This window comes from Gambusia affinis, linkage group LG08, assembly GCF_019740435.1.
Source record: "Gambusia affinis linkage group LG08, SWU_Gaff_1.0, whole genome shotgun sequence".
NCBI classification, from domain to species: domain Eukaryota; kingdom Metazoa; phylum Chordata; class Actinopteri; order Cyprinodontiformes; family Poeciliidae; genus Gambusia; species Gambusia affinis.
The window spans coordinates 1,839,776-1,859,111 of record NC_057875.1 but is presented as its reverse complement, the minus strand read 5'-3'; the positions used below and the strand labels follow the sequence as shown (position 1 = coordinate 1,859,111).

The 19,336-nt window shown below is 40.8% G+C and overlaps 1 protein-coding gene across 39 annotated transcripts in view; it reads left to right on the top strand.

The window, feature by feature from the left end:
- Positions 1-19,336, top strand: part of mical3a (microtubule associated monooxygenase, calponin and LIM domain containing 3a) — a 96,037-nt gene that overhangs the window by 42,773 nt on the left and 33,928 nt on the right. For 22 of the 39 annotated variants that reach the window (XM_044123628.1, XM_044123631.1, XM_044123647.1 and 19 more), the window contains 23 exons: positions 116-323; positions 428-544; positions 660-761; positions 3,176-3,331; positions 4,278-4,378; positions 5,343-5,600; positions 6,306-6,421; positions 6,752-6,878; positions 7,660-7,753; positions 7,892-7,921; positions 8,381-8,528; positions 11,100-11,296; positions 12,111-12,229; positions 12,340-12,402; positions 12,517-12,693; positions 14,255-14,356; positions 14,472-14,555; positions 16,170-16,280; positions 16,499-16,555; positions 16,643-16,756; positions 16,876-16,980; positions 17,266-17,376; positions 17,800-17,895. In XM_044123628.1, coding sequence (XP_043979563.1) covers positions 116-323; positions 428-544; positions 660-761; positions 3,176-3,331; positions 4,278-4,378; positions 5,343-5,600; positions 6,306-6,421; positions 6,752-6,878; positions 7,660-7,753; positions 7,892-7,921; positions 8,381-8,528; positions 11,100-11,296; positions 12,111-12,229; positions 12,340-12,402; positions 12,517-12,693; positions 14,255-14,356; positions 14,472-14,555; positions 16,170-16,280; positions 16,499-16,555; positions 16,643-16,756; positions 16,876-16,980; positions 17,266-17,376; positions 17,800-17,895 — 2,793 coding nt within the window. Of the gene's footprint in view, positions 1-115; positions 324-427; positions 545-659; positions 762-3,175; positions 3,332-4,277; positions 4,379-5,342; positions 5,601-6,305; positions 6,422-6,751; positions 6,879-7,659; positions 7,754-7,891; positions 7,922-8,380; positions 8,529-11,099; positions 11,297-12,110; positions 12,230-12,339; positions 12,403-12,516; positions 12,694-14,254; positions 14,357-14,471; positions 14,556-16,169; positions 16,281-16,498; positions 16,556-16,642; positions 16,757-16,875; positions 16,981-17,265; positions 17,377-17,799; positions 17,896-19,336 lie in introns of those variants that run through there. The other 17 variants (XM_044123663.1, XM_044123662.1, XM_044123669.1 and 14 more) reach the window with 11 other exon arrangements.

Genomic DNA, 19,336 nt, shown 5'->3' with positions numbered 1-19,336 from the left:
AATCGGTGTAATCTGTATTACCATAAGCCCTATTTATTTATGGAACCAGATGGATTTTGGGCATGCTGCCTGTTGGTCACAGACGTCTCAGTAAATCTGCTCCCTGTCTCCTCAGTGTCTGATCATCGGTGCAGGGCCATGTGGCTTACGGACAGCCATCGAGCTGGCTTTCCTGGGGGCCAGAGTGGTGCTCCTGGAGAAGAGGGACGCCTTCTCCAGAAACAACGTGCTGCACCTTTGGCCCTTCACCATCCACGACCTCAGGGGCCTCGGGGCCAAGAAGTTCTATGGGAAGTTCTGCGCTGGTGCTATCGATCATATCAGTGAGTGCATTTGATACTCCAGCTCTAGTTTCCTTCAGAACCATGAAGACACCTGGTGCATACTGGGATTTATCCACACTGTTTTTTCTCTCTGTGGGTTTTAGGTATTCGTCAGCTTCAGCTAATGCTGCTCAAAATGGCTCTCCTGCTGGGGATCGAGATCCATGTCAACGTAGAGTTCAAGGGACTTATCGAGCCGCCTGAAGACCAGGAGAGTGAGAGTAAGACTCAAACTGCTGCTTTGTATCAGTTTCATCAAGCAAATATCTCAGAGTTGCTGTAAGCCTGGCGCTGCGGATGCATTTCAATCTGATTACACACACTGTTTGTTCTCAGGGATAGGCTGGAGGGCCGAGGTCCACCCCAGGACACACCCTGTCAGCGAGTTGGAGTTTGATGTCATCATTGGAGCAGATGGAAGGAGGAACACACTACCAGGCAAGTCTGCATGCACAGACTGGAGGAAAAGCATTAGTACTGGACTTTTTTCTTCCACTATAGGGACCTATTATGTAAATTTCACATTTTCCAAATTTTTGTACTTCCATTTGGGTTTATACTGCTCCTAAAAACAGCCCAAGCATTTAAAAAACATCCTGTTGTTTCTTGGCAATAAGCAATTTTCTTGGTGTCTGGAAAATGAGCCATTTTAAAAGCCTTCCTAATAGACCTGTCACGATAACAAATGTTGCTGAGCGATTAATTGTCTCAAAAATTATTGCGATAAACGATAATATTGTTTGAAGACCTTTTTATACTGATTTAATGGAAATAATGTAATAATGCGATTTCCTGCCAAAGATAGATACACTTTATTTTCAAAAGAACATTTAACACTGGAGCTGATAAAATAAACAAAACTACCAAAACCTAAAATAAAATGGATTCTCAGTCTCCATTAGTAAAAATGTACTTGAATAAAAACCATACAACATAAAGCCAAATGGAAATAAATATTCAACCAAAAGAGAGCAGATTATGAAGTCTGTAAACCATATTGCCCTTCAGTAATCATTAGATTTAAATAGAGAAGATGGAACATCGACTACCTGATGCAATAGTTCACACTACACGTTAGTTCACTCCTACATTTTCCCCTGAAGACAATCTGAGAACGTTGATGTTCTCAGATTGTCTCTTGTGGTTTCATAACCGATCATCCTGTAGTGTGTGGTGTGTTACGGTAGATCGTTGTGGCGCTCCGATCTAAATCAGGGGTTTTCCCCACTGGGAGGGTTAACACAGTCTGTTGAATGTGACAGGCAGCCAATCAGAAAGCCGGATTCTCCTCCTGCTTTCTGAGGGGAAATTACAGAGGGGAATCCCAAACAGCTGACACAGAGCAACCCGAAGTCCAGCGGACATTGGAGATGATATGTGGAAACAACATTAATGTTTATAAAACATTTGGTGTAAAGAATATAGAAATGATGAGGGGAGGAGTTGGAGCCAAATTGGTACCAGTTGATGAACCCGGTAACTTTTCAGCTGTTCTTTGTTAACGTGACATAAAAAGGTTCTAATGGTTTTCATTCAGTCAGGACGTTACGCTGACACTAGAGCCACATGCACTGCAGGGAGATTGTAGTAAAGCATTGATTAATGCCTGGTTTTAAAATGAGTTCACTGGACTTGTAGCCATTATTTTGTGCCCATTGTTGGACACCACACAATGGGTGGTGGAACCCGATGGAACCGTTGTACCTAGGATTTCTGCCCGCTAATGTTTGGTCTCTCAGGTTTTGAAAATGGGCCGACAATTGGCCCTAAGATTGTGTAGTGTGAACTGGACATTACACTGAGGAAATGAGGCAGGGAGGGTCAGTGGAGAGCAGCGGAGTTGAACCTTTTTTCATTCAGTGTCATCAACAGAAAGAGAAAAAGGCCGGAAGAGACGATAATGTCGATAATTAAAAATGAGGTCAATAGTTTTAATTTATCGTACGATTGATTGATTTATCATTTATCGCAACAGGCCTACTTCCTAATGTAATGCCAGAAAGCAGCAGGCACTGCTGGGACGTGGAATGAACCCCACAACAACCAAACAGTTTGACTTATCTGTTAGTAGCTTCAGCAACCTTTAACTTGTATGATAAAAATGGTGATTAGCATGAAGTCCAAGACCTCATTTAGAGGTTCTGCAGCAACTACTGATGGTTTAATTCAAAATACGTAATTGAAAATAGAGAGACCTGAACAAACTGAAAATATGATCTAAACTGAATACAATGAGATCAGTGCAGCACCAGGAGACTTAATTCAACTTTTTTGTACTTCTGGAGAGTCAAAGTATACAAAAAGCATATCAAAAGTGTTAAATAAGTGGATTTTGCCTGATATGTCCTCAGCAAACAGAGCCGTTTGTTGTTCCCTCTCTGACTCGTAGGTCTTCAGTGGTTATGATGTCACTGGTTTACAGCTGCAGATGGTCAGCTGACCTCACTCTGCTCCTCGTGAGCGCTTGTGCACATCTGCATGTTTGCTTGTGTTGAGCTGCTACATTAAACTTCACAGCGTGTTTGCTGTTCTGGAACAAGAGAACAGGAACGGTTGAGGTGGCTGTTTGTTTCCTGTCTGAGCGCTGAGCCTTTACCGAGTACTGACTCCATAAAAAGAACCCATGTCCTCTGCTTGAGCTATCCACTTACAGTAAAATACATGCATACGGCGTGAAAAGCTGGGAAATGTTTACATTGTACAGAAACAGAACATCTGGTAACATTTATCGTTCTGAAAGCAGATCTTGTTTGTGAGCTGCTCTAGCTGGTGGTATGTTTGCCTTCTGAAATGTAACCGTTTGGGTCCATTAGCTGCAGCCGCTGAACCGATCCACTCCTCTGTTTCTGCAGGGTTTCGACGGAAGGAGTTCCGGGGGAAGCTCGCCATCGCCATCACCGCCAACTTCATCAACAGAAACACAACGGCGGAGGCGAAGGTGGAGGAGATCAGCGGCGTGGCCTTCATCTTCAATCAGAAGTTCTTTCAAGATCTCAGGGAGGCAACAGGTGACTGACAGGCAGCTGCTTAGTTTGGAGTGAAAGTTGGAGGAATAGATCTTGCTGGTTTCTGTAATCCTGTAATAAAGCTCCACATTTTAGCAGAAACCAGTTCTACATGTAAAACGGTGACTTAGGCTTTTTCATTGTCTGTCAATTTAACAGACAACAAAGAAATTCTGTGAAAATCTAGTTTTACCCATCAGTTTCTATAATTGATATATTAACATTTAATTTTTATTCACTACATTATTAATCAATCTGAACAAGCTCAAATCAGAATCTGCATCAAGCAGATGAATACTTGTAGCTTTTCTCTGTAGTGACAAAAATCTAAATCTGCGTTTCCATAAATTGTACAAACTGGAATTACGAAACTAAATTTGCTTAATGGAAACACACCATTTCTGAAAAAATGTTTTTGCACTATCATGCGGTGGTCTTAAAACAACAAAATTAAAAAATTATCAATAATTACCGAGACAATATATCGTCCAGGAAATTTTTTTATTGTGACAGTAGTATTGGTCACTGTGGATTTTATTTAGGGTTAACAAATTAATTTGAGTAAAAATTTGCATCATTAGATTATTATCGGAACTATTTCATTGCAAAGGCTAGAATAAAACAAATGTTTTCAATGATAATAAGTGTATAATAATAGAGATCTGGATGATATAGGTGTACGTTTTATAAATCATTTCTTTATGGAAGCAGCACATGCAAAAAATAGATATAAATTCAAGTATTATAATAGTTTGAATAATTCTGGGTTTTGTTTGAGTTGCCAGCCTTGCTGCTGTTTTATTGCTGACTAGACAATGTCCTTGGCGCTCTGAATCCCATAATTGCTGCTCCGGTCCTGAAATGACAACAGGACTGGCAGCCTTGGCAGCAGGGAGAAGAATTGTGTTCTGTTTCTGACAATCCATCTTTTTTCTTCTTCTCTTTTTAGGTATTGACCTGGAAAACATTGTGTACTACAAGGATGACACACATTACTTTGTGATGACTGCCAAAAAACAGAGCCTGCTGGAGAAAGGAGTCATTTTGCATGTGAGTGATCAAAGTGCTGGAGTCTCTTTCTGCTCCTCTTTACCCAGTATGGAAGCTGTGAACAAACAGAAACAATCCCAGTCAGAAGAATGTCACCCCTGTGGCTCTCTTTCATTATTTTGTCTTTTTTTTCTTCTTTGTGTGACTTTGCCAAGCGTTGGTCTAATGGTCAAACTGAGCCAACAGGGTCCAGCAGCTCGCTGACTGCTGATGTCTTCGCTGTAGACGGTGGCTTCCTTTCTCTGGGCACTTTCCTCAGGAAACAGGAAAGACCCTTTAAACGCCTGCATAACGCTGCTGTGTGTTATGGAAGATCTCCTTACAGTTGGTTCAGTTTTGGAAGCTGAGTCAGGATTTTTGGAGCTCTTTAAATGACTACCTGAGTTATGAAAGGGTTGCATTCTGCACTGTTACCTGGGAAAGTTTTCACACATTCAGAATATTTCACATTTTTTCCCAAACTTCATTGCATTTTGTTGTGATTTCTGCCCCCTTTTGATCTAATACTTATAAAAGGAGTTAGCTTATGAACAAAACTATTAAAGCCTAAAATTGCATCTTAATGCATGATATAACCATGTTCTGCATGCACATTTTCAAGTATTGCATTAGAAAAGGTTGATGGAAATGCCAAAAATTCAAAATGACTTCCTAAGTTTTATAAAAACGTTTTAAAGAAAGCTGGTGATTGTTTTTTGCCTTTTCTAAAAAGCAGCCTCTACTTCCTGTTTATTGCAGCCCTGTGTATCTCCACATCACGCTTTTTGTAACTTGGTTAATTCGCTCCAAACTACTTGATCGAAACACGCCTAATTCGTATTTTCTTAGTTGCGACCTTTTAAATGTTTGCTCAATATTCACATGAGAGTTTGATGGAAACATGGCTTTAAAAGGCGTCTGAATCCTCACGCCTCTGATTGCTGTTGTTAAGTCTCCGCGTTCTGTCTCTGTTGTTGCCCTGCAGGACTATGCAGACACTGAGCTGCTCCTGTCCAGGGCTAACGTAGACCAGGCTGCCTTGCTGTCTTATGCGCGTGAAGCTGCAGATTTCTCCACCAACCACCAGCTGCCCACCCTGGATTTCGCCATCAACCACTACGGTCAGCCCGACGTCGCCATGTTTGACTTCACATGTATGTACGCCTCGGAGAACGCCGCCATGGTCCGCCAGCGCAGCGGCCACCAGCTGCTGGTGGCGCTAGTGGGCGATAGCCTTTTGGAGGTGAGGACCGATTGTCTTCTATTGGACCGGTATCGTTTGTAATTGTTCAATTACAATTATAGTCAAATATAACCTCAAGAGCAGCTGGTAGAGAAATTTTTAATATCTTTTAGGAAAAGGTCCTTTGGTCAGTCTGCACATCAAACTCTTGGAATACATCACCATCAAATCTGAAAAATACCACATCATTGAACTGTTTTAGAAATTCATTAACATGAATAAATAAAATTAATATCTTTGAATTACTTCAGTTTTGAAATTCATGCAAAATCAATAAATCCCCGTATTTTTTTATGTTACTGGATAATTCTAACTTTAATTAAAACTTTCTTCAAAAATAGTCAAAAACATTACCGGTAGGTTTGCTAACTCCCACCTGTAGGTGGCAGTAATTGATTCTTCTTTGGCGAATTGCAAAAAGTCACATTTAGCATCATACATAAGTGCAAAATATTTCTGACAATCTGTCTGGTCATTTTAAAATCTTTTTTCTTAGAATCTCTTTTCATAGATTTTAAAGATGTTTGATGAGGAGAAAATATCACAGAAAATTTCTTGCCAAAACTTTCTAAAGTATAACCCCAAAAATCAGTGATTTGATTGGAAGAAAACCTAAAAATCAATTGTGAAATCCTGCAGGACAGTTTTAATTCCCTCTCCTGCGCTGTGACCATATTAGGTAAATGAATGTGCTTTTCTCCGCAGCCGTTCTGGCCCATGGGCACCGGCATTGCGCGCGGTTTCCTGGCAGCCATGGACTCCGGCTGGATGGTGAAGAGCTGGGCGCAGGGAAAAGCTCCTCTGGAGGTTCTGGCCGAGAGGTGCGGATGTGGAAACACTCGTACACATGTGCCAAGATTCACATTGTTCCTGCGTTCAGATTTACACACAGATCCACATTCCTAATCCGCCTCTTCAGATACACGCTTTTATCTCTAAGTGCTTTACTAGGAACTGTACCCGCTCACGATTTAAAGCTTCAGTCCCACCTCTCTGAGTACTAATGGGATAAGAAGCTCTCATATGGCCTGAATGTGGCTCCCCAGTCGTGCAGCATGTCTTTTTGCTTTGCTTTAATGGTTTGTTAATGGACTGAGATGAGCTGGTCCAGTACAGGGAAGCATAGCTCACTGTGTTGCTCTGTTTTTTAGGGAGAGCATATACCGGCTTCTGCCTCAGACAACACCGGAAAATGTCAGTAAGAACTTCAGTCAGTACAGCGTGGATCCAACCACACGCTACCCCAACATCAGCCTTAACTTCCTCAGGCCCAGTCAGGTGAGTCTGACTGTTCACAAACCGCAAGGATAATTTTGGTTTCTCCATTCAGGCAGAAAATCAGCTCTGAAAAACATTTCTCATGATGTTTTCAGCATGATGACCTACAGTAGCAGCTCCTAGAAGTTTATCACATTTTGTTATGATACAACCATAAAATTACATGTACTTTATTGACATTTTATGTGAAAGTCAAAAACAAAGCAGATGATAATTTTGGAGTAGAATTTGTTTTGTTTGATATCCAGAAATAAAATCTATCCATCGTCTTCTGTATAACTTCCTTTAGCAATTTTTTTTATAAAAGATCAAAATAGATTGAAAAACATCGAACAGCAACAAATGTCCATTGTACACGAATCTTACATGTACAAAGCTGAGAAATGTTCGCTGCATTCGATAATCCTTTTTCTGACTCACCACCAGGGGGCGCATGTCTGAGTGAGATGGTTTCATATCCGAACTCAACCAAGCTATGTCGTTGTGACCAGTAGGCAAATTCAACTGCAGTAGATACTGTTTGACCCATAGAGGGCACTGAGATTGTTTGAGTCAAAATAATGCAGTTTAAATGAGAAGATGGCAGACAGAAAAGACAGAAACATAGGCAGCACATTGAAGAACTGATCTAGACCGTTCATCTACAAGAGAAAATTGATTTGGGATTCAGTTGCTCTTTAAATTTTGTGGTTGTCATGTGACAAAATGAGGAAAGCTTCACTCCATTTTGTAGTAACATCAGTCTGCAGTCTGACACACGGTAACAGTTTTTATGCTGCAGGTGCGACACCTCATTGACACGGGAGAAGGAAGGGAAACCCGAATTGAAATTGAGAATGTGATCAACTCGTCGACGCCAAAGTTAGCCCGGAATGGTTTGTATTATTTCTCTTTCCATTCTCCTTTATGGGGTTATGTTAATTAGCTGAACATTAGCAGTGGATCTGCAATGTGTTGAAGAGAGACCTCACTTTGTTTAAATGAAATAATGAATGACTGTATTTTCACTCCAGACAATTACCTGCTTGACAAACAGTTTCAAGGTAACACAAAGTTTGAATGCATGGTGTTCCTCAAGTTTTCTAATTTTAACAGTTTTAAACCCTCCCTGCTTTGTATTCATAAAGAAAGAAATGAGAAGGTAATGGTGGAATGTGAGAACTTTGTGAATGAGTTGCAAATGTTTCCTTTCGTGACTCACTAACCCGGCGGATATGCTGCCGTCTTCCTGGATTTATTCAGCAGCTTGTTTTAAAGACTCCCTCTTAAATCTGCAACCTCTAACTTCTTGTTTGCATCCATTTCCCCTTAAGTCAGTAAATTTGAGTTTCTTGAGATCGATACTAACGCTACCTTTAGGATCACGGATGACATTTTTCTGCCCGGTAACAGCAATGTTGTGCTGATTGCATTTCTTTCCATTTTTAATCCTTCAGATACACTCAACCTGCTACTTTAACTTCAGCATTTTATTTAGTTACCTTTTGATCTTTTCTTCCCAGAATCCATTGCTCGGTCCAGTAAGCTGCTGAACTGGTGCCAGAGGCAGACAGAAGGATACAGGAACGTCAGTGTGACGGACCTGACCATGTCGTGGAAGAGCGGCTTGGCGCTGTGCGCCCTCATTCACCGATACAGACCCGATCTCATGTGAGTAGCAGGAGTCAGAACCTGCAGAGTGACAAAGAAAGATGGCAGATTGGTTTTTCTTCTGCTGTTTTGTTGCAAACTTACTAGTTAATAAGGTCGCTGAGGAGTGAATAAATAATGCTGAATGACCAATACGTTATTATTTGGAGTGACTGATCTGTCCAAAATAGCAAATTATGTTTCCAATTATTCTTGAGTACAGTGAAATGCATATTTGAAAAACTTCCAGTTTTTAATGGAACAGCATTATGTGAAATTGACTTTTTGAGTTTTACATCATATTATAATGTTATTCTCTCATCAAAACATACCTGTAGTGTTGCTTTGATTCCTTCATGCGTATTTAAGAAATCCTTTAATCTCCGTGGCAACCATGCAGCTGTGCAAACCGCCTGGTTGGACCTAGCCCCGCCTTCGAGGCGCAGCTCCTCCTCAGAGCTGCAGCTTCTGCCTTACAGAGCACCCCTCCCCCACTTGGCTCCTTCAGACTAGCCAGCAGCAATTAGCAAACATCTGGTGCAGATCTCCTGAGATCTTCGTTAAAGGGTTAATAAAGGAGTGATGTCGTGGTGACGTCGTGATGACTTCCTGAAGGCGGAGTTTCAGAAAGAGCCGGAGTTTTTAAAGAAATAGAGACCCAATTTCTAGGTATTAAGTTACAAAGTAAAATTTCCTTTAAGTCACATTTTATATGTAGTTAAGTTTTTAATAAATGAAGTAAATATAGTTGCGTGATTATTCTATGAAATGGCACTGTGTGCCCCTTTAACATAAAGGCTAATAAGCTGGTATTTTCCGTAGCTAAGTTGAGGCGTAGTATTATGCCTTTTTGCTGTTCTCTTCTGTGTAATATGTTAAGTAGTTTGGCTTTCTGCTCTGATGGAGCCTGCAGTCAGCTGCTTAACACTCACTCTGTTTGTTCTTCTATTCCTGGTTGCAAACACTGCCAAGTATGTCCTCCGGTGGTTAGCCTGGTGCTCAGCCTGCAGCGATGGTGTTTGTAAATGGTTTTTATCACCCAGCAGGGCTTTTGGTTTTAAACTGATGGTTAACAAACTCCCACCGGGTTTGTTACTGGAGTCTTCCTCAAACCAAACCTTCCTCTGCTGCCTTTAGATGCATAAACACTCTGCTCACCATCACACACGCCATAAACAGCGCAGTTTCCATCCGATGCCTAATGGGGTTTACTACCCTCTGGAGGTTATGCTGCAATTAACATTGGAAGCTATTAGTGGCTGCGTCCTACCTGACCTTTACTGAGTAATGCTCGGCTGTGTTGGATTGGCCGGATGATGGGAGGAACGGAGTAATGAGCAGAGGTTCAACAGAACCGCATTCATGTGTTCTCATGTACAAGATGGATGTAAAGAGGGCTCAGAGGGAGGTCTCACTCTGTCCCCGATGTGATGTTCGGATGCTTATGGTTTTAAATGGCCTTCATGTTGGAGCTGAGATGCATCGATGATGCATGTTAAGAGTATTTTAGGCTGAAGTATGATGGCATTTACAGTAAGGCTTTTCCACAAAGTATACAGCAGTTAGCAGTGCAGAAATGCTGCGTCGTCAGTGGTTGTATTAGTCCAGACTCCCTGGCACCTCGTCCACATGAGAAGTTAGAGGGTCTGCTTGGTTGGAGAAGCCAAACTTTGGTTTCAAATCTTGTTGCAAATCACGAGATCATCTGGTAAAAACATTGAGAACTGCAGGATCCTTCAGTTCTCTGGAAGTTTGAGCTGCTTGTTTTCTGTTTACTGCCTAAAGCTTTTACTGTTTTTTACTTGTGACTTTGTTCTTTGACTGGAACCTCGAGGTTCCAGTCACAAGAACAAAGAAATCCTCTTTTTGTCCTCATTTATTGAAGGAAACGGCTTAAAAACAAGGCATTGTGGGTTTGAAATCAAAAGCAATCGGTTCCAAAGAACTGAAGAATCCCGCTGAGCAACTTCACATCTGCTTTTTAGATAATATCACTGAAACTGGGATTAAATTTCCTTCATGATTTGGATTTTACTAAAATCATTTTTTATTCTTAATTTTTATTTTTCAGCTTTAACTGTGATATGCTGCTTTAGAGTTGGTATATTTACAGTAATCAATGATTTTAGTCAACGGGAGTTTAATAAAACCTAACATTTCCACATCACAGTATTTTAACTGTATTCATAAACTGTATGCAGTAAATGTGACAATAAAGCTGATTTACAATAACAACATTAAAATTATTATAATTATTCTCATGACAGAGTCATATTAATATTTTATTTTTAATATATGCTAAATATTTGAGCAATTTATTTTTAAGTGTTTATATAATAAGGATTTTATTTTTATATTGGTGATATTTATGACATGCAATAAAATCCAAACTTAGCCAATTGATTTTTTGAAGAGAAGAAATTAATCACTAACATTAACCATTAATAAATCTCTGTTTTAGCCAAACACTAGCAACAGAAAACATATTTTTATTGGTATTTATATTTCTAAACTATTAAGACCAGGTTGATTTTTGCTGTTTATGCACAGTTCAGTGTTCAATGTGCCTCCCTGTTCGGGTTTTGTTTTCAGAGACTTTGACTGTCTGGATGAGGAGAACCATGAGAGGAACAACCAGCTGGCGTTCGACGTGGCAGAGAAGGAGTTCTGCATTTCGCCATGCATGACCGGCAAGGAGATGTCCTCAGTGGTGGAGCCAGACAAGCTCTCCATGGTCATGTACCTCAGCCAGTTTTATGAGATGTTTAGGGACACAGTGCCACCTGGAGGTGAGTGGCAGTAAAACACTGTCACCTTTGTGTTTGTGACTGATTTTGTTTGGTTCGTTTGTTTTCAGGGTTCGTATGGTTGCTAAAATCCTTGATACTTTCAACTAGGCGCTAAATAAGTGCTTGATACTCAAACTGCACAGTTTTTTATTAAAGTCCAATGTTGTTCTAAAGCCTAAATATTAAAACCTCCTCAACAAATACAATAAAAACACATGGACATTTTTTTCTCACAGTTCGAAGTTGAATTGAACTAAACGTTTAGTTAAAATTAATATAATTATTTGTATTTTCTAAAGTTCTGAACTTAGTGAGAACATTTCTGAAAATGTCTTTGTATTTTTTGCTTAAGCATATTATTTGAGCAGGAAGCTCATTTACCTTAAAATGATTTGTTTGGATTGTTTCAAAGTAATGAATATTTATTATTCCTAATGTTCATCTTATATTTTATACATCAAGCAACATTAAAGTTTAATGAAATTGGATTATTTCTTGTTGAATTGGTGATTTGTTACAAAGTGAGTCATTTCAAAGCATAAAATTTTGTTATATTTTAGTTTTTTGTTTCTGCTGTAGAATGTAGAATATTATCACAAGACATCATGAATAACAGTGATAAACATCATATAATTGTGAATTAAAATTATCTTTTTTTTTGTTCACTTGTATTGTTTTTATCTCCAAACTGTACTGGTGGAAAAGTTTCAATATATATTTTAAAATGTGTGAAAATTGTTTGAGTTTTACTGTGGGAAAAGTGTTCTGCTCCAGTTCGGATGTGATCTACTTTTATGCCTTTGAATCTGTTTAGATAACCACAACTTGAGTCCAGAGGAGAAAGCTGCGCTGATTTCCAGCACAAAGTCTCCCATCTCCTTCCTCAGCAAGCTGGGTCAGAGCATCGCTATTTCCAGGAAGAGAAACCCCAAGGTAAAACACACACAAACAACTAAACTGCAACACTTACCGCTCCTTTTTTCAACTCTTCGTCTTTAAGCTCATGCTTCAGGTCAAAATAACACCTAGCACTTTGTAAACAGGATAAAAAGGAAAAGGATGTGGACGGTTTGGGCAAAAGGAGGAAAACCAGTCAGTCCGAAGACGTGAGTGTGACAGAGAAGCTTGTGATTGTTAGTTCAGAAGTCCATCCATCTGGAATGAACTCATTATTCTCACTTTATTATTATTCTCACACACATTATTTTGTTTCTCCAAAGGAGGACGTTTCCAGGTCCTGTCGGGAAGAGCGGCCGTCTGTCCCTGCTGTCCAGTCAGAGAGAAAAATGGACTGTGCTGCTGCAGGAAACCACAACAAAGTGAAGGTGATGGCCACCCAGCTGCTGGCCAAGTTCGAAGAGAACGCCCCGGCTCAGTCTTCAGGCCTCAAACGACAGGTATGCAGGAAACATGCAGGATGCGTTTTAATACTCCTGCTGCTGCAGGTGGGTCATGGTCACATCTGGTTTGATGTGACAGAATCTTCTGTTTGACGCGGCCGTGCAGTAGCCCACGGTATTAATGAACTGAAGTCCAGAAGGCTACCGGTCAAGCAGATGATTGTTTCTGGGTCATGTGGGCGACCTTGCTGTGCTGACTGGACCTGAATGCACCGTCTGATTCACAGTGCTTTGGTTTGCTGGCTGCTGATGATGGGATGGTTAAGTTTCTGAACAGAAGACGTGTCAGCTCCTGGGTCTCCTACGGAAACATGGAGTGGATTAAACTGGGAAAAACTGCATAAGAAATCCAGATGTATGAAACTGCTTCTGCTTGGATTCCTTCGCACATCTGAACCTAATGTAAAAACACCAGACTATCTTTACCACAAGCCTGTTAAAGCATCCAATGGGTGAAGATAGGAAGAAAAGAGGGCAGGAGATTTTCCTAAATGAGGCTCTATAAACAAAACAGTCGACAAATAGTCAATATTTTATATCAAAATTAGTGGTGGGACTTGCTTAACATTTTTAACCAAAATAATTGCAGTATATAATTAATTAATTACATTTTCATTGAACATCATACTCTGACAATATAACCAACATTCTCAATTCAAAAACCCTTTTTAGTGCTGAATTATTGAATAAATAGGCACATAAGAACAATGATATCTATTGTTTTTAAGATGTTCTTCAGATTATTCAAGCATCAGATTAGAGAAATGTGTTTTTCCATTCATTCAGCTTTCCAGGGTTTCAGTGACTCCTGATCATTTGTGGATCTTCTTCAGAAATCTGGACGGTGGACGCTGACATTAGCGTTAGCTGCCCCATATTTAGCAGGAGATGTTATTTTAGGCTTTCATAGCTTCGCTGATAGGTTAACTCGTTTATCATAACTTTAACACAGTAATAGTCTTTCCAGTATCTCATCAGATCAATTGATGAAGCAGAATTTAACCGTGTTAAAATCCTGGCATTATTATTGTAACTGCATGTAAAACCTGGCTGAGGTTGATAATTTAATCCCACATTATGGGATTAAATTAAGCCATTAAATCTCCATGCTTTACATCTTATTACTGCTGCATCCGAACTCTGTGTGGAAAGGGTGTTTCTTTTACCTTATCTTAAAAAACAAGGGTCTTCTTAGGTTGGTTTTAAGAAAAAGGTCTTTCTTCCTGTTGAGAATTAATTGAAGTAACAAGTTAAATGTTTTGCCAAGATAATTTACAAATGATGGACAAAACAGATTTCCTATGTTTTTCTCTGTTTATTTAGATTCTTCTCCTGCATGACATTCCTTCTGCAACATATCAAAGCTTCATCTGCTCCCTGATATGTTGACACCATCATCATAAACTCTTTATTTTCTCCTCCACACATCTGTGACTCTTTTTTGTCTGTTTTCTCCCTGGCATCGCCTCACCTCCTCTCTGTGGCCCTTTCCATGACGCCTTGTATGATTGTTCTGTCTCTCATTCTGGCCACTGCCATGTTTGCCTGACCATTAAAGGGGCACTCTCTGCCCAACCTGGACTACCTTTTGCCCCTTTGCCCTCCACCAAACCCTGTGAGCGAGCCAGTGCGCCTGGCTCCTGTCCCTGCATGGAGAAAGGTAGATGCAGATCTGATTAACCAGCAGTGAGGAAGCTGTGCTGCGTTGTGTGTTTGTTGAGAGAACGTTGTGTCTGTCGTGCTATCTTTTCCGTGCTTGTTCTGTTCTGGTTCAGAGACGCACCGAACAGCAGGAGAAGCTGAGCATTCGCTACAAAGAGATGGTCAAATGTCAGACGCTGCCCAGCCTAGGGGATCAGGTATGGATAGTTAGTGCCGTAGTTCTCCAGCCATTAGAAACTCTTCACATCCGTAGATGATGCATCATAGATCACAGCTTTTGTAGAGAAAGATGTAGAATGTGCACATTTAGCGTACAAGGATAAACAAATCTGCAGTTGCATTAAAAAAAACTGTTTTGAGATCGATAAGTGATGCTCCGATCTGCCGAAACCGATTTTAGCCAGTTAAGATTTCCAATATCGACTCTTTGTAATCATGTTGAGGGTCCAAGACGTATTGGAAGTACAGGATTTTTCTCTGGTTGTTTCTCCCAGGATAGCCTTGGTTTCTACTTCTACTAATGATTAGACGCTTACCTTTGCCATAATATTTGATTTCATCTTGCTAATCTTACTTATGTATAAAGTATATGAATGTTAATATTCGTACGCTGTAGAAAAGTGTTTGCTGAAAATCCACAAATACTCAGAGATCCTCCAGCCCTTTGACTGTCAGATTGATCTCTGCTCTCCATGGCCGCCGTATCTTTCCTCATCAAATGATTTTCAATAAATTACACGTTTAGTTTGCATCCTTGTCTGTTTGTGCAGCTGATCATGCAGCACTCTTGACCATTTTCACTGTGAAATCATCAAAATAAGAGCGTTATGAGGCGACAAACTGTGGTGGTTGTCAAGCTTTACAGGAGGGAACGCGCTCACTGATTGTTCTGAAGTCTGTCATGACTTGGAGTCAGAAACCATTCAGACAAATGTCTGATTGCAGTCACATTTAATTAATAGTGTAAAATGCACCTGTTATCTGTAAGAATCAGATGGATTCTTAGGGTGCATTCACACTGAACTTTTGTTAGTTTGAATAGGAAGTCTGATTTGATTGGGGTTAGGGTTAGTGAATGCGTAATCAAACTCTGATGCAGAACAAAAAAGTGAATTTTGGTCTGCCTACAAACCTCTGACTCAGTTCGGTTGAGGTGAATTCTTCCGTGGTTTGAATCTAAGCAGATTGGTGACCGCTCCAAAAACAGGAAGAGGACTACACCGCAGGGCATTCTGGGTAAATACAACCAAAACAAACTAGCAGCAGAAAAGAAAAATCCTACAACCACTGAAGTCCCTCGCCACTCCATTTTTGTCTCCATTTTGTGAAAAAGGAAGTTGCGCTCAGTGTTTTCTTTGTTTCCTTCAGTGGTTTTTAGTGCAGCGCCCCCACAGACGAGGAGGGGAACATGTTTTTAAAGGATGTGGTTGGTGTCTCAGTTCAGTGTGAAAGAGAAAAGCAGCAGCTGGAAATGTAACAAATGTTGCAACTTTGATCGCTAGTCAAACTAAGGCCCTGTGTGTGTGTGTGTGTGTGTGTGTGTGTGTGTGTGTGTGTGTGTGTGGTTGTTTTTATTGGTGTTAATTAGTCTTGGTTCTAATTGTTGCAGCCCAACTAAAAGCTCACTACAGATGTTTTTCTATCCATCTTGTCGATTCTCCCCCGTCTGGTTTAGAAGCTCTGCTGCATTTAACGCTTTAATGAACTTTTGGTTTATTATGACTTGTTTTCTTCAGTTATTTATTTTTGCATGTCTTATTGTTTTATTCTTCCTCTCCTGAACTTGCTGTTCCTGTCCCTCACTTTTCAAGGCCAGAAGCGCTGCAGATCAAACGTCCAGCTCGGGCTCTCGGAGCTGTCCAAAGAAAACCATTCTGCTCCCTTCCTCCTCCTCCACTTCCTCGCTCTCTCTTCACTCAGAGGTGACATAAAGTCTGCTGTTTGTTCCTGTTTGTCTGCCTCCCCTAGCTATAAATCTGCAGCAGACCTTCCCCTAGCCTCCCTTTAGCCTCCCTTTACTCCAGCTGCTCTCCGTGTTTTCCCCTCAGTGTCACTTTAACTTTGTGGAGAGATCAGGTTGTCTGTGAAAGATGGGGAGAATTGTTGTTAGAAACCCTTCTCTACTCGTTCTGTTTTCAAGAATTTATCCCCAGAGGAAGAGAAGCTTGAATACTATGAAAGGCCTCTGACACACAGGGTACAGTACTGCATCTCTATATGTTCAATTAGATGTTGAAAACCTGTTAGAGCCAACCATAAGGTCTCACCAGAGCTCCTTTAACAGGAAGGGAAGCAGTCACTCACAGTTGACCTCGCTCCCATTCGCATCCCTGGTATTCAGGAGCGGGCCGACCGCCTCATCTCCAAGTTTAAAGGCAAAGCTGATAAACCACCAAAGGTGCTCAGCATGCATGGACATTCTTCTACCTTTGGGCTCATTTATTGTACAGATCAAAACTTTTCTGCTGAGTCTGCACGTCTAATTTCCCCTTTCAACCTTCCTCTGCCTCCCGGAAGCCTAAGAAAAAGCCGTCCCGTTTCTTTTTAGAGCAGTGGTACTTGACCCGAGGCCTGAGTCCGAGCCCAGTGTCACCTCTGACCTCCACTGACGCTTCCAGAAAGGTCAGACTGAGACTCGCCCTCTGCAGTGCTGAAAAATAACAGTTTTCCTTGAAAACAAAACCGTAATTGATGTTTCACATTCTGAGTTTATTTAAAGTGAAGTCTGTAGTTTTGCCATATTTGCCTACTAATCCTTTGGCATCATGTACACACCCTGCTTTAAATTACTGCATGAATGAAAGGCTCAGTTTGCACCACAAACCAGGCTAATTGATTGAGAAGTTTGAATCTTGGTGCTTTATTCCTGCAGTTCCCCTGGTAACTAAATCAATTGCTTTTCTGCAGGAGCCAGTGAGGCCTCTGGACTCTGAGCAGATGCCCATATATGTGCTTAGTATTCAGGAAAGAGCCGAACAACTTGAATTTCAGTTGGAAGGCAAGCGAGTCGGGCCGCAGGTGAATCCCAGACAGCTGAAAATAGTACATGATCCCTCGTTCTCTGGTATTCTAAGCATGTAATCAAGTGGTTATATGAGAGCATCAGAATACAAGTTACAGTATGGCAAAAATACAATACTGTGATAAAGAGTTTCTCTGTCTGTTTGGAGACGACTCAGATTCATTTCTTTATCAAGAAAAACATTTCTCACCGAAAAATGTGGAAAGAATGTCTGATGCTTATTGCTGACAGAAAATGGATGTAGTGAGCATCTTTGCAAAGATCATCTATGCAGGAAATTCATAGAACTTTGTAGAAGGAAACGGGTCAAGAGAAAAAAAAACGCTGTTTGGATCCTTTTGGCAGTTTCGATTGTAAGTTAAATCAATATTCTTCCATGTAAACTAAACCCATAAAAACTTTCCTCTCTCCCTCTTGAGCCAAAGAAAAAACCCTCTCGTTTTTTTATGGAGCGATGGCACCTGGCCCGCGCCCAGAGCCCCCCCGGCACCCCCCTGGCCGCCTGCTCCAGACAGGTAGTCGTTTCGCACCTGGAGGGCACGGATTGCTGACGCTGACACTCTGCACCTGCATTTGGTGTTCCAGGAAGATGCAGCACCTCAGTTAGCTTCAAAATGGCTTAACACGACTAAACTCACTGCAGACTTTCCTCCTGCTGAGCAATGAAAACACAAAGTGATCTGCACATGGATTGTTGTTGCTGTGATTAATAATTGTGTTGTGTTTTTCTGTAACTGTGGCTCTGAACTCTAAATATTATCACCCTGAGGACACAGAAAGCGGTTCCATTCATCTGTACTGGCACTTCTCATTCTGCAGTCGCAATAAATTCTGGTGCTATAGTGGATAAAAATTGTATCTGAGAGGTTTAATAAGATAAAATCTTATCGTACTGAAGATTATTGTTTCAAATTTAGATGAACTACCAGCTTTAGTTAAAAGCAGGAAACCGGCTTCCATTTTGTTTTTGGTTTTCAGTCCTTGTTTGTTGAAGTCATTAAGGAAATGTGTTTGTGTTTTAGCATTTCTCACTTTGTGAAGCCGATTTTTCCAACTAATAGTAGATTGTAAAGCTAGGCCTCCATAAGGTTGCTGTTTATGGATGAGACTAAGGGTTGAGTTTATGTTAAGTTAATTGTTAGTTGTATATGTACTAGTAATGGTTCGGTTTAGGCTAAAGGTCACGGTTTGGGTGCAGAGATGAATAGAAGTCGATCCAAAGTCCTTGTGAAGGTAGAAACAAATAACGTGTGTGTTTTATCATGTCTGTGTGTGTGAGTGAAAAATGCTGCTTGAAGTGATAATCCATCAGAAGCACTGATTAGATTCCTGTTTAGAAACTTTGTTAGTTTATTTTTTCATCTGTGGAGCTCCAGCTGAGACACAGTGATAAACTTCAAGTGTTTATTTCCGTTGATTTGGGTGAATATAACTTGCAGCCAAAATTCAGCTTCTCTGAAGTGTACAATATTATGTAAGACTTACAGAAAAAATAAGGAATGTTTAGTGGAAGGAAAAATGCTGTAGCATTACGGTGCTGACTGGCCAAAACTCCTCCCATTTTGGGGGAACATGGGGAGTGTCATGATGATTTGATAATCCATGTCGTCTTCTCTTCCTCTAGGATGTATCTGGTCCAAAATAAGTTCAGGATATGTTACAGAACCTCGTGTTTCTACCTGCTGACAGGTTTCATGGCAGTGCTAATTTAAGTCCCAGTAGGACTTGGTACTGACCCACACTGTTAAAAGTACCAATACCTGGTAACTATGGCAACACCAGCAAAACAACCTGACCCGATCCCTACAAAGAATCTGTGGGCTGACCAGAGACACCAGAACCAAAACGCTAGAGGTCCGTGTTAAAGCTTCCTGAGCAGCTCAGCAGAACCGCAGGCTGACCTCCATGCTGCGCTGCATTGATGTAGGAATTCATGCACAAGGAGCCCAGACCGCG